The following is a 12,399-nucleotide window of genomic DNA, read 5'->3' on the forward strand; positions in this document are numbered from 1 at the left end:
ATTGAAAATTCCATTCCAAAAATCTTATTGTAAATATTTTTTTTTATAAACTGCATTCCTTTAACAAGACCAACTTAAATTGGCCTAAAGGATCAATTCTTTTTACAAGAGGAGAATTTGAAAGTGGGCCCTATAAACAATGAATTTTGATAAGTTTTCTGAAAAAAAAATCTTATCAATATTTTTATTGTTCCTTATACTTGTTCTAATTGTTGTACTTATTAACGTTTAGAATCGCTCCTGTGGTTAAATATATTTATTTTGGTAGTCAAACTGGCATTTTTTTTGCACTTTTCCTTTGTTATCGTTATATTTCATATTGAACGAAATGAGGTACTAATATTTTCTCTCAGATTATACATTTTTGTACATCTAAAAAAAATGTAATGTAACATATAACTAGAACATGAGGGAGAAAAATGGTCAAGTTTGATCACCCAATTAATTACATTTACTTATTAGAGTGACGTTATGAAATAGAATGTACATAAGGAGCAATAAAAGTTTATTTAGAAAAATCGTTTAGAAAATTTATCAAAGTTTTGAAATTCGAAGTTTTACAACAACCTTTGCACTTCGTACTTCTGAATGTATTTTATTTTGAGCACTTTAAAAATAATTACAATAGTTTTCATAAATAAGAAAATGCTTTTTTTTATTAACTGTGCACAACAAAGGACAACCGAGCAGATATTTTTAAAGATATTTCGAAAAAATGATAACACTACAAAACTGTAAATAACATCGATGTTTTTCATTCTGTACCCAGACAGCTTGAAATTTATTTTACATTTGGCTTAAAAAAAAATAGTGGAAGCACGCGAACTGTAACATTAATCATTTTTTCTGTGATCTATCTACCGACATAATTTTAACAATTTGAAATTACTAGCACTTGTAAATTTGAAAATAAACAAAAACTAAAAAGGCGGAAAATTTGTACGCGTTTTTTTTTATATACAAATATTTGACAAAAGTGCTAGGCTTGAATTTCAAATCAATCTCAAATGGAGAAAATTATTTCGTGTAGCGGTTTTGCTGTATTGTACTTTTATTTATTATTTTATTAATTCTCCACGAACTCGTTAGATGAAAATAAATAAAAAATTTTGATAAAATAAATGTACGTGTGTGTTCCTTTTCACCAACTCCTCACCAAGCCATTGTAAAATAATACATGAAACATTGTTTCAGTTTACTTTAATGCCTACACATTATTTTCTACCCTTTTTAAACGGCAACGGTTACCACCTCTCGTTTCATATTTGCAATATTATTGTACCTACTTACCACTAAAATTAAAGAAACATACTAGTTGTATAGTTACTATATCATTAAATCACTGATTGCTGGCTTTTTAATGAGGAAAATGTACATTTTAACTGAGAGAGTATGCTCGAGCAGTTGAAATAATAAAAAATAATTGTAAATTATTACTATCAAATGTTGGTTCTGATTGTAACTGTTTGTTTCTACAGCTCTAGAGAAATACTGTTATTATAATTATTATAAGTGTATATTGACGAAAGAAAGCGTGTGCGGGCTTGTTGCCTCCATTTCAAACGTATAATTTAAACTAATAACTTGTAACTGGTGTATTTGTTATACTGTTAGCCTGCAAAATTGTAATTTCATTGAAGAAACTATTAAAAAATAAATAAAAACAATCTTNGCGGCTTCGTCCCCACAATCAATCGTCATTACCTTTTGTTTCCCCCATAAGCTGTTGCGAATTGAGTTTATTAAAGAATTAATATAAAGAATAAGTATTTCGATCACTAACTAAATGTTATCTTTATTGTTTTTATCTTCTTTTGTAACTGGTATTTTCACATACAATGTTCTCATATTTGGAGCATCTATCGCAAAATATTCTTGATCGTGAACAGTAACTTCTATTAAAACCATGTGGGGAAACGTTTTCGAAGTGCAATATGATTTATCTGAATCGCGATAAACAACCAAAAATCTGAAATTTGCTTCTGTAATTAGATTCAGGTAATCTACAACTTTCATCATAAAAAATCGATTATTCAATTGTTACACAAAAATATATCAAGTAATGAAAAAATCAAGTTTAAAATAGATCTTATTTATATCTGCTGTATCTGCATATGCATAATTTATTTAAATGAAGATATATACCTATCCAACATCTGAAATGCCCGTTCATCTTCTTCAAATTGTATTTTCGTTTTCCTAATTATCACACAAGGTTAATCAAGTTTTTTCTGAGTTTCTGTGGGAAGGTCTTCGGAAGTAATGTCATCTGTTCTAGTTTTATCAATTGGGTACAACCTAAAACAAAGCAATTAGATAATAATTTCTCTCACATTTCTCTTATTACTCTTACCATCTTTGATATAAATAAATAATAAAAACTATATCATCCCTAAAACATGCTATTCTATGAGCTGTTGGCATAGTTATTATAAAAGCAAAAATGTCATCTATAAACGTATTGAAAGCCCTGTACATAAAGGCTCTCCAGGGCAATGCAGCCACAGACTTTAACCGATAATTAATAAATAACTGGGGTAACATGAATAAAAATCCAAAAGCATAAACTGCATTTACTAAACAGTTTATGACCCATGAATACCAGCTAAAATTTAAATTTTTAGAACCCATATTAAAAACATTTCGTTTAATAATTATTGTTTCTATACCTCTTATGTGCTTGATAAATTAACGAATAAATTGCTGCTCCCAAACACAAAGGATAGAGCACATAACTCAACATGCTCATACACTGATCATCATATTCTCTAGTCTTTGCTTCAGCTGCAGTTTCCAGTTTCATTCGATTCGTATGTACCTTAGGAAGACCATTTTCCCAAATGACTGTAGCTTTGAAAACTTTTTTCAATTTCCAAAACTACAAATCCTCTCCTTAAAAATTAAATAAAACTGAAAACATTAACACCTTGCCAACCTCTATCACTGTAGCTATTCCAGAAGGTATAAGGACCAGCAATGAAGTTCCCTGATCTAACAGAAACAAAAATATGATTGTCTGAGAAAAAGCTCTCCATAAGACAGCTTTGGTGGACAGTCCAGCCATTGAAGTTTTTGATTTCCAAAAACGTACGTCGTTTTTAAAAGATAAAAAGTCAAAAAGTAACTAAAAAGAAAGACTGTACACTTTAAATAAGGTTTAAATAGTTTTAACTAACATGAATACTTCCAACAAACATTGTAGCACAAAGCAAATACAAATTAGTATCTGCAAAGACACCTTTCACTTCATCCAAATCCTTTTGAGTAAAGCCAAGTTTCAAAAACTGATGTAAAGTTGCTTCAATTTGTAAAAGAAACCTCAACTTTCCAAAGGATGATGGACTATAGGCAAAGGTCATTTTAAAAGATTCGGTGTCAGGCTTCACCTCCACTAAATCTGTTCTTTTTGTTTGCAGAAAATCCTCTACTAAAATAGGGAGCAGCTGGGATCTATGATTCACATTAACGTGTTTTGCAATTTCAAATGGAACATGGTTATTGGGAACAGAAAAGTTGTCAGTACAGATGGTGATTGCAAACTTGTTTTGAATATGTGTAACTGGTTTATAGGACTTTTTTCCTCCTTCATCTTTTAACAAATTAAAGGCATTATCTTTAGGAACAACATGTTCACTTACTTTCTTTCTATAATAAACAGCATCTGGAAACCGAGTTACTTCACTCAAACTCAAACCTTTTTTTGTTATTCTAGCAGGAAATAAAACTACATGCATGAAAAGACTCCCATTTTGTCGAGTTGAAGTAGGTAGAGCCAACTGCAACTCCCTAAACAACAAATTTCTTAAGCATCAAATTATAGCTAAGTTTTCAAGCTTACCTTTCAAATGGAGTATCATAGTCAAAATTGGTAATGTTATCAACTAATGTTAATGAGCTTATTGTATTGTCGGAGGCAAACAGTAACAAATTTAAAGAAGGTTTACTATTTAAATATGAGCTGTAACAAAGTTCACCTATCTTACATTCTGGAGGACGAAATAATGTAACTAAATTCCAGATAGAATGGCAAATAAACAACAAAAACAACCCGGAAAGTAAATTAGTAAGAGAAAACATCGTTTTTATGTTATATTTTAATGTTTAATGATGTTTTATTATTCACGTTGATTACACGTCAACTTTGAGCGCCATTTTTAAATATCATGGACGATCATATGGACCATAGATAATAAGTATGAACTATCATAGATGTTAAATATATAATCCAAAGATGAGATATAATCCGTAGAATATTACATATAAAAAAAATATGAGAGCTGTCAACACAGGGCAAAGTATTACTTATTACGTAAATGAAAGTTAGTATCAGCACTGATTACTATATATCTATTAAAAAAATATAATGGCCGACATCAGTAACAATGCGACAACAATTGAAAAAGAATGATGGCCGACAACTGCAACAATTAGAAAAGAATGATGGCCGACACTACGTCATAGTGGAGCAATAAAAATGGCCGGGGGCAGGCGGAAGAACTAGTATAAATAAAAGATCTTACATATTTGTGAAAAATCATGCTATACCGCTGATGTTTATTTATAATTAGTTTATTAGTTAAATGTGACAGCAGACTTCAATCTAATCAANGTCCATGTCCTGAATCCATAGTATCAAAAAATACTGCAACAATAAAAAGCAACAGATTACAAAAAACATCCGGCGCATCAGCAGTTACGACTTTGAATTAAAATTATATATCTAAAAATTATGCGACTCCTTAAGTTTCAATAAAAAAACGTTTCGCAATTAACAATTTCTATTATTAGCAAAACAATACACTTATCGCTTCTTTACAAATACAGCAGCACCTACTTCGATCAGTTCGTTTTCTCCTTCTATAATATCAAAGTAACTTCCGAAAAGAGGATGTTCACCTTCCAATTTAATATTTTTAACGTCCTTTAACTTCCTATAACTAAACGTAAAAAAAAAAACATTATGAAATGTATTTATCATAAAAGTGTACATTACACTAGTACCTTCCCATTACGTTTAATGGTTCGCGACCTGGAATTCTAGAACCTGTGTCAACATCAATATTAACAACAAGACACCTCGGACAATACTTTACAAACTTAAATATGAGATTGTTAATTTTAATATATTCCCAGTCATCTTCGTCAAATGGAGGTAATTTGTTATCACTAATTACTATATTTGGTCGGAAGTTTCTGTGCGAAATTTGAATATCAGTTAACCTGGAGTTAACTTCATTTACTGAACTTTCATTAACAAATAAATAATTAGCAAGATCGGCATACAAGCCCTACAAAAATATTAATTATCAATACTTTAAAAAACAGTTTTTTATTTGTACTAACGGTGGATTCGTTCTTTAAATTTTTGTAGACTTCTACGTATTCAGGCAAATCCTGTTCAAAGCTTCTTCTTTCACTACCGTCATGAAATCCTAAACGAAGTCCTGTTTCTGTATCTAAAATATACCTCGAAACCCATGTCGCGGCTTCGTCCCCACAATCAATCGTCATTACCTTTTGTTTCCCCCATAAGCTGTTGCGAATTGAGTTTATTAAAGAATTAATATAAAGAATAAGTATTTCGATCACTAACTAAATGTTATCTTTATTGTTTTTATCTTCTTTTGTAACTGGTATTTTCACATACAATGTTCTCATATTTGGAGCATCTATCGCAAAATATTCTTGATCGTGAACAGTAACTTCTATTAAAACCATGTGGGGAAACGTTTTCGAAGTGCAATATGATTTATCTGAATCGCGATAAACAACCAAAAATCTGAAATTTGCTTCTGTAATTAGATTCAGGTAATCTACAACTTTCATCATAAAAAATCGATTATTCAATTGTTACACAAAAATATATCAAGTAATGAAAAAATCAAGTTTAAAATAGATCTTATTTATATCTGCTGTATCTGCATATGCATAATTTATTTAAATGAAGATATATACCTATCCAACATCTGAAATGCCCGTTCATCTTCTTCAAATTGTTTTAATCCAAAAGTGGTACATCGGGCACGTTTCAATTTTAAGAAACGACCACTTTTTAAAGGATACATATACAAATCGCTCACTTTACCCACATATTTCCATTCCTTATACCAAGGGATATTTAAAACTCGCGATTTGAAAATGTAAAAGGCGAGCAATATCGCTCCCGTAAAAGCACTCGATAATGCTAACGAATAATTTTGCGAAAAGCTATTCAAATAATTCAACATTTTACGATTAGCTTGGCGCACACACAAACTATAATCACTAAAATAATTAATGCAGTTAATAGAATTTCATTTTAAATTGTTTTGTCGCTGACGCAACACCACATTAACACAAATTTTTATTGTTGCAGATAAATTTCTTTTGTGTCAAATACAAACTTCTAAGGGTTATCTTTCTATGATTATGCAGCAACATTATCATCACATAAATAAACATGCATAGAACAATTAAATTTATGTTTATTTACCTAATTAAATTTAACACTTAAAGTGTAAATTAAAAACAAAAAAAATAAATTAAAGTTAATGAAAATACCTTATTGACTAAAGTAATCTTCTTCAAATTGTATTTTCGTTTTCCTAATTATCACACAAGGTTAATCAAGTTTTTTCTGAGTTTCTGTGGGAAGGTCTTCGGAAGTAATGTCATCTGTTCTAGTTTTATCAATTGGGTACAACCTAAAACAAAGCAATTAGATAATAATTTCTCTCACATTTCTCTTATTACTCTTACCATCTTTGATATAAATAAATAATAAAAACTATATCATCCCTAAAACATGCTATTCTATGAGCTGTTGGCATAGTTATTATAAAAGCAAAAATGTCATCTATAAACGTATTGAAAGCCCTGTACATAAAGGCTCTCCAGGGCAATGCAGCCACAGACTTTAACCGATAATTAATAAATAACTGGGGTAACATGAATAAAAATCCAAAAGCATAAACTGCATTTACTAAACAGTTTATGACCCATGAATACCAGCTAAAATTTAAATTTTTAGAACCCATATTAAAAACATTTCGTTTAATAATTATTGTTTCTATACCTCTTATGTGCTTGATAAATTAACGAATAAATTGCTGCTCCCAAACACAAAGGATAGAGCACATAACTCAACATGCTCATACACTGATCATCATATTCTCTAGTCTTTGCTTCAGCTGCAGTTTCCAGTTTCATTCGATTCGTATGTACCTTAGGAAGACCATTTTCCCAAATGACTGTAGCTTTGAAAACTTTTTTCAATTTCCAAAACTACAAATCCTCTCCTTAAAAATTAAATAAAACTGAAAACATTAACACCTTGCCAACCTCTATCACTGTAGCTATTCCAGAAGGTATAAGGACCAGCAATGAAGTTCCCTGATCTAACAGAAACAAAAATATGATTGTCTGAGAAAAAGCTCTCCATAAGACAGCTTTGGTGGACAGTCCAGCCATTGAAGTTTTTGATTTCCAAAAACGTACGTCGTTTTTAAAAGATAAAAAGTCAAAAAGTAACTAAAAAGAAAGACTGTACACTTTAAATAAGGTTTAAATAGTTTTAACTAACATGAATACTTCCAACAAACATTGTAGCACAAAGCAAATACAAATTAGTATCTGCAAAGACACCTTTCACTTCATCCAAATCCTTTTGAGTAAAGCCAAGTTTCAAAAACTGATGTAAAGTTGCTTCAATTTGTAAAAGAAACCTCAACTTTCCAAAGGATGATGGACTATAGGCAAAGGTCATTTTAAAAGATTCGGTGTCAGGCTTCACCTCCACTAAATCTGTTCTTTTTGTTTGCAGAAAATCCTCTACTAAAATAGGGAGCAGCTGGGATCTATGATTCACATTAACGTGTTTTGCAATTTCAAATGGAACATGGTTATTGGGAACAGAAAAGTTGTCAGTACAGATGGTGATTGCAAACTTGTTTTGAATATGTGTAACTGGTTTATAGGACTTTTTTCCTCCTTCATCTTTTAACAAATTAAAGGCATTATCTTTAGGAACAACATGTTCACTTACTTTCTTTCTATAATAAACAGCATCTGGAAACCGAGTTACTTCACTCAAACTCAAACCTTTTTTTGTTATTCTAGCAGGAAATAAAACTACATGCATGAAAAGACTCCCATTTTGTCGAGTTGAAGTAGGTAGAGCCAACTGCAACTCCCTAAACAACAAATTTCTTAAGCATCAAATTATAGCTAAGTTTTCAAGCTTACCTTTCAAATGGAGTATCATAGTCAAAATTGGTAATGTTATCAACTAATGTTAATGAGCTTATTGTATTGTCGGAGGCAAACAGTAACAAATTTAAAGAAGGTTTACTATTTAAATATGAGCTGTAACAAAGTTCACCTATCTTACATTCTGGAGGACGAAATAATGTAACTAAATTCCAGATAGAATGGCAAATAAACAACAAAAACAACCCGGAAAGTAAATTAGTAAGAGAAAACATCGTTTTTATGTTATATTTTAATGTTTAATGATGTTTTATTATTCACGTTGATTACACGTCAACTTTGAGCGCCATTTTTAAATATCATGGACGATCATATGGACCATAGATAATAAGTATGAACTATCATAGATGTTAAATATATAATCCANAAAAAAAAAAACATTATGAAATGTATTTATCATAAAAGTGTACATTACACTAGTACCTTCCCATTACGTTTAATGGTTCGCGACCTGGAATTCTAGAACCTGTGTCAACATCAATATTAACAACAAGACACCTCGGACAATACTTTACAAACTTAAATATGAGATTGTTAATTTTAATATATTCCCAGTCATCTTCGTCAAATGGAGGTAATTTGTTATCACTAATTACTATATTTGGTCGGAAGTTTCTGTGCGAAATTTGAATATCAGTTAACCTGGAGTTAACTTCATTTACTGAACTTTCATTAACAAATAAATAATTAGCAAGATCGGCATACAAGCCCTACAAAAATATTAATTATCAATACTTTAAAAAACAGTTTTTTATTTGTACTAACGGTGGATTCGTTCTTTAAATTTTTGTAGACTTCTACGTATTCAGGCAAATCCTGTTCAAAGCTTCTTCTTTCACTACCGTCATGAAATCCTAAACGAAGTCCTGTTTCTGTATCTAAAATATACCTCGAAACCCATGTCGCGGCTTCGTCCCCACAATCAATCGTCATTACCTTTTGTTTCCCCCATAAGCTGTTGCGAATTGAGTTTATTAAAGAATTAATATAAAGAATAAGTATTTCGATCACTAACTAAATGTTATCTTTATTGTTTTTATCTTCTTTTGTAACTGGTATTTTCACATACAATGTTCTCATATTTGGAGCATCTATCGCAAAATATTCTTGATCGTGAACAGTAACTTCTATTAAAACCATGTGGGGAAACGTTTTCGAAGTGCAATATGATTTATCTGAATCGCGATAAACAACCAAAAATCTGAAATTTGCTTCTGTAATTAGATTCAGGTAATCTACAACTTTCATCATAAAAAATCGATTATTCAATTGTTACACAAAAATATATCAAGTAATGAAAAAATCAAGTTTAAAATAGATCTTATTTATATCTGCTGTATCTGCATATGCATAATTTATTTAAATGAAGATATATACCTATCCAACATCTGAAATGCCCGTTCATCTTCTTCAAATTGTTTTAATCCAAAAGTGGTACATCGGGCACGTTTCAATTTTAAGAAACGACCACTTTTTAAAGGATACATATACAAATCGCTCACTTTACCCACATATTTCCATTCCTTATACCAAGGGATATTTAAAACTCGCGATTTGAAAATGTAAAAGGCGAGCAATATCGCTCCCGTAAAAGCACTCGATAATGCTAACGAATAATTTTGCGAAAAGCTATTCAAATAATTCAACATTTTACGATTAGCTTGGCGCACACACAAACTATAATCACTAAAATAATTAATGCAGTTAATAGAATTTCATTTTAAATTGTTTTGTCGCTGACGCAACACCACATTAACACAAATTTTTATTGTTGCAGATAAATTTCTTTTGTGTCAAATACAAACTTCTAAGGGTTATCTTTCTATGATTATGCAGCAACATTATCATCACATAAATAAACATGCATAGAACAATTAAATTTATGTTTATTTACCTAATTAAATTTAACTGTTTGGAGAGATCCTAAAAGGTTTACACTAAAGGAACAATAAAAAAATCCGGGGGTCAAGGGGAAGAACTACTGTAATTTATAGAATTTTATAGACAATCAAAATAAAACGTCTGTGTCTAAATATAATCACTTGTTCAATAGTGTCACAGAACAGCTCACACACTCATATGAAATTTAATCGTAAAGCTGGAATTATTTAAAATATCATTTTCTTTTTTATTAATAAAACTATAATCCATAAACATACACAAATGAGTATGTATTCATTATAATAGTATCAAAAAATACTGCAACAATAAAAAGCAACAGATTACAAAAAACATCCGGCGCATCAGCAGTTACGACTTTGAATTAAAATTATATATCTAAAAATTATGCGACTCCTTAAGTTTCAATAAAAAAACGTTTCGCAATTAACAATTTCTATTATTAGCAAAACAATACACTTATCGCTTCTTTACAAATACAGCAGCACCTACTTCGATCAGTTCGTTTTCTCCTTCTATAATATCAAAGTAACTTCCGAAAAGAGGATGTTCACCTTCCAATTTAATATTTTTAACGTCCTTTAACTTCCTATAACTAAACGTAAAAAAAAAAAACATTATGAAATGTATTTATCATAAAAGTGTACATTACACTAGTACCTTCCCATTACGTTTAATGGTTCGCGACCTGGAATTCTAGAACCTGTGTCAACATCAATATTAACAACAAGACACCTCGGACAATACTTTACAAACTTAAATATGAGATTGTTAATTTTAATATATTCCCAGTTATCTTCGTCAAATGGAGGTAATTTGTTATCACTAATTACTATATTTGGTCGGAAGTTTCTGTGCGAAATTTGAATATCAGTTAACCTGGAGTTAACTTCATTTACTGAACTTTCATTAACAAATAAATAATTAGCAAGATCGGCATACAAGCCCTACAAAAATATTAATTATCAATACTTTAAAAAACAGTTTTTTATTTGTACTAACGGTGGATTCGTTCTTTAAATTTTTGTAGACTTCTACGTATTCAGGCAAATCCTGTTCAAAGCTTCTTCTTTCACTACCGTCATGAAATCCTAAACGAAGTCCTGTTTCTGTATCTAAAATATACCTCGAAACCCATGTCGCGGCTTCGTCCCCACAATCAATCGTCATTACCTTTTGTTTCCCCCATAAGCTGTTGCGAATTGAGTTTATTAAAGAATTAATATAAAGAATAAGTATTTCGATCACTAACTAAATGTTATCTTTATTGTTTTTATCTTCTTTTGTAACTGGTATTTTCACATACAATGTTCTCATATTTGGAGCATCTATCGCAAAATATTCTTGATCGTGAACAGTAACTTCTATTAAAACCATGTGGGGAAACGTTTTCGAAGTGCAATATGATTTATCTGAATCGCGATAAACAACCAAAAATCTGAAATTTGCTTCTGTAATTAGATTCAGGTAATCTACAACTTTCATCATAAAAAATCGATTATTCAATTGTTACACAAAAATATATCAAGTAATGAAAAAATCAAGTTTAAAATAGATCTTATTTATATCTGCTGTATCTGCATATGCATAATTTATTTAAATGAAGATATATACCTATCCAACATCTGAAATGCCCGTTCATCTTCTTCAAATTGTTTTAATCCAAAAGTGGTACATCGGGCACGTTTCAATTTTAAGAAACGACCACTTTTTAAAGGATACATATACAAATCGCTCACTTTACCCACATATTTCCATTCCTTATACCAAGGGATATTTAAAACTCGCGATTTGAAAATGTAAAAGGCGAGCAATATCGCTCCCGTAAAAGCACTCGATAATGCTAACGAATAATTTTGCGAAAAGCTATTCAAATAATTCAACATTTTACGATTAGCTTGGCGCACACACAAACTATAATCACTAAAATAATTAATGCAGTTAATAGAATTTCATTTTAAATTGTTTTGTCGCTGACGCAACACCACATTAACACAAATTTTTATTGTTGCAGATAAATTTCTTTTGTGTCAAATACAAACTTCTAAGGGTTATCTTTCTATGATTATGCAGCAACATTATCATCACATAAATAAACATGCATAGAACAATTAAATTTATGTTTATTTACCTAATTAAATTTAACTGTTTGGAGAGATCCTAAAAGGTTTACACTAAAGGAACAATAAAAAAATTTATAGGGGCCGTTTTCATACTCTTATTAACTTTAGTTCTTTATAGAATTTAAAAAAA

General features: G+C 30.3%; 4 protein-coding genes across 12 annotated transcripts; all 4 read right to left on the reverse strand.

Annotated features, from left to right (window-relative positions):
* Window positions 1-32: 32 nt before the first annotated feature.
* Window positions 33-8,546, reverse strand: LOC112906586 (cleft lip and palate transmembrane protein 1-like protein). 2 transcript variants are annotated; one of them, XR_003232440.1, is made up of 7 exons: window positions 8,224-8,546; window positions 7,562-8,171; window positions 7,321-7,509; window positions 7,055-7,263; window positions 6,739-6,990; window positions 6,541-6,683; window positions 33-1,615 (listed from the first exon to the last, which is right to left on the reverse strand). XR_003232440.1 is itself a non-coding variant. In XM_025980948.1 (6 exons), exons 1-6 carry the CDS (start codon window positions 8,460-8,462, stop codon window positions 6,602-6,604), a joined length of 1,581 nt encoding a protein of 526 aa, XP_025836733.1. In that variant the 5' UTR covers window positions 8,463-8,546; the 3' UTR covers window positions 6,480-6,601. The 2 variants fall into 2 exon arrangements, 1 of the variants encoding a protein (XP_025836733.1); XM_025980948.1 differs by lacking the exon at window positions 33-1,615 and having other exon boundaries at window positions 6,480-6,683.
* On the reverse strand, window positions 2,178-4,166 carry LOC108744424 (cleft lip and palate transmembrane protein 1-like protein). Its single transcript, XM_018480218.1, has 6 exons — window positions 3,839-4,166; window positions 3,177-3,786; window positions 2,936-3,124; window positions 2,670-2,878; window positions 2,354-2,605; window positions 2,178-2,298 (listed from the first exon to the last, which is right to left on the reverse strand). The coding sequence occupies exons 1-6, from the start codon at window positions 4,075-4,077 to the stop codon at window positions 2,217-2,219; spliced, it is 1,581 nt and encodes a 526-aa protein (XP_018335720.1). The 5' UTR covers window positions 4,078-4,166; the 3' UTR covers window positions 2,178-2,216.
* On the reverse strand, window positions 4,761-10,172 carry LOC112906587 (mitochondrial amidoxime reducing component 2-like). 6 transcript variants are annotated; one of them, XM_025980952.1, is made up of 5 exons: window positions 9,625-10,169; window positions 9,317-9,448; window positions 9,013-9,202; window positions 8,671-8,957; window positions 4,761-4,937 (listed from the first exon to the last, which is right to left on the reverse strand). In XM_025980952.1, the coding sequence occupies exons 1-5, from the start codon at window positions 9,894-9,896 to the stop codon at window positions 4,802-4,804; spliced, it is 1,017 nt and encodes a 338-aa protein (XP_025836737.1). In that variant the 5' UTR covers window positions 9,897-10,169; the 3' UTR covers window positions 4,761-4,801. The 6 variants fall into 6 exon arrangements, with proteins under 6 accessions (XP_025836737.1, XP_025836735.1, XP_025836736.1 ...); XM_025980950.1 differs by having other exon boundaries at window positions 9,263-9,448; window positions 9,625-10,162; XM_025980951.1 differs by lacking the exons at window positions 8,671-8,957; window positions 9,013-9,202; window positions 9,317-9,448; window positions 9,625-10,169 and adding exons at window positions 5,002-5,288; window positions 5,344-5,533; window positions 5,648-5,779; window positions 5,956-6,439.
* Window positions 10,173-10,564: 392 nt separating this feature from the next.
* LOC108739060 (mitochondrial amidoxime reducing component 2) lies at window positions 10,565-12,293 on the reverse strand. Of its 3 annotated transcripts, none has more exons than XM_018472875.2 (5): window positions 11,761-12,293; window positions 11,453-11,584; window positions 11,149-11,338; window positions 10,807-11,093; window positions 10,565-10,741 (listed from the first exon to the last, which is right to left on the reverse strand). In XM_018472875.2, exons 1-5 carry the CDS (start codon window positions 12,030-12,032, stop codon window positions 10,606-10,608), a joined length of 1,017 nt encoding a protein of 338 aa, XP_018328377.1. In that variant the 5' UTR covers window positions 12,033-12,293; the 3' UTR covers window positions 10,565-10,605. The 3 variants fall into 3 exon arrangements, with proteins under 3 accessions (XP_018328377.1, XP_018328296.1, XP_018328460.1); XM_018472794.1 differs by having other exon boundaries at window positions 11,399-11,584; window positions 11,761-12,289; XM_018472958.1 differs by lacking the exon at window positions 11,453-11,584.
* Window positions 12,294-12,399: the final 106 nt, after the last annotated feature.

This window comes from Agrilus planipennis, unplaced genomic scaffold, assembly GCF_000699045.2.
Source record: "Agrilus planipennis isolate EAB-ADULT unplaced genomic scaffold, Apla_2.0 scaffold2, whole genome shotgun sequence".
NCBI classification, from domain to species: Eukaryota; Metazoa; Arthropoda; class Insecta; order Coleoptera; family Buprestidae; genus Agrilus; species Agrilus planipennis.

Bases quoted from the DNA above. Each gene is read 5' to 3' on its own strand.
- LOC108744424 (XM_018480218.1), bottom strand. From the start codon at position 4,077: ATGTTTTCTCTTACTAATTTACTTTCCGGGTTGTTTTTGTTGTTTATT. The intron at 2,879-2,935 runs GTTGGCAAGGTG...GAGGATTTGTAG, and splicing joins GAATAGCTACAGTGATAGAG to TTTTGGAAATTGAAAAAAGT. The intron at 2,299-2,353 runs GTAAGAGTAATA...GCTTTGTTTTAG, and splicing joins ATTTATTTATATCAAAGATG to GTTGTACCCAATTGATAAAA.
- LOC112906586 (XM_025980948.1), bottom strand. From the start codon at position 8,462: ATGTTTTCTCTTACTAATTTACTTTCCGGGTTGTTTTTGTTGTTTATT. The intron at 7,264-7,320 runs GTTGGCAAGGTG...GAGGATTTGTAG, and splicing joins GAATAGCTACAGTGATAGAG to TTTTGGAAATTGAAAAAAGT. The intron at 6,991-7,054 runs GTATAGAAACAA...TTTAAATTTTAG, and splicing joins ATTTATCAAGCACATAAGAG to CTGGTATTCATGGGTCATAA.
- LOC112906587 (XM_025980950.1), bottom strand. From the start codon at position 9,896: ATGTTGAATTATTTGAATAGCTTTTCGCAAAATTATTCGTTAGCATTA. The intron at 9,203-9,262 runs GTTAGTGATCGA...AATTCGCAACAG, and splicing joins AACAATAAAGATAACATTTA to CTTATGGGGGAAACAAAAGG. The intron at 4,938-8,670 runs GTACTAGTGTAA...TTTTACGTTTAG, and splicing joins CCATTAAACGTAATGGGAAG to TTATAGGAAGTTAAAGGACG.
- LOC108739060 (XM_018472794.1), bottom strand. From the start codon at position 12,032: ATGTTGAATTATTTGAATAGCTTTTCGCAAAATTATTCGTTAGCATTA. The intron at 11,094-11,148 runs GTTAGTACAAAT...ATATTTTTGTAG, and splicing joins ATTTAAAGAACGAATCCACC to GGCTTGTATGCCGATCTTGC. The intron at 10,742-10,806 runs GTACTAGTGTAA...TTTTACGTTTAG, and splicing joins CCATTAAACGTAATGGGAAG to TTATAGGAAGTTAAAGGACG.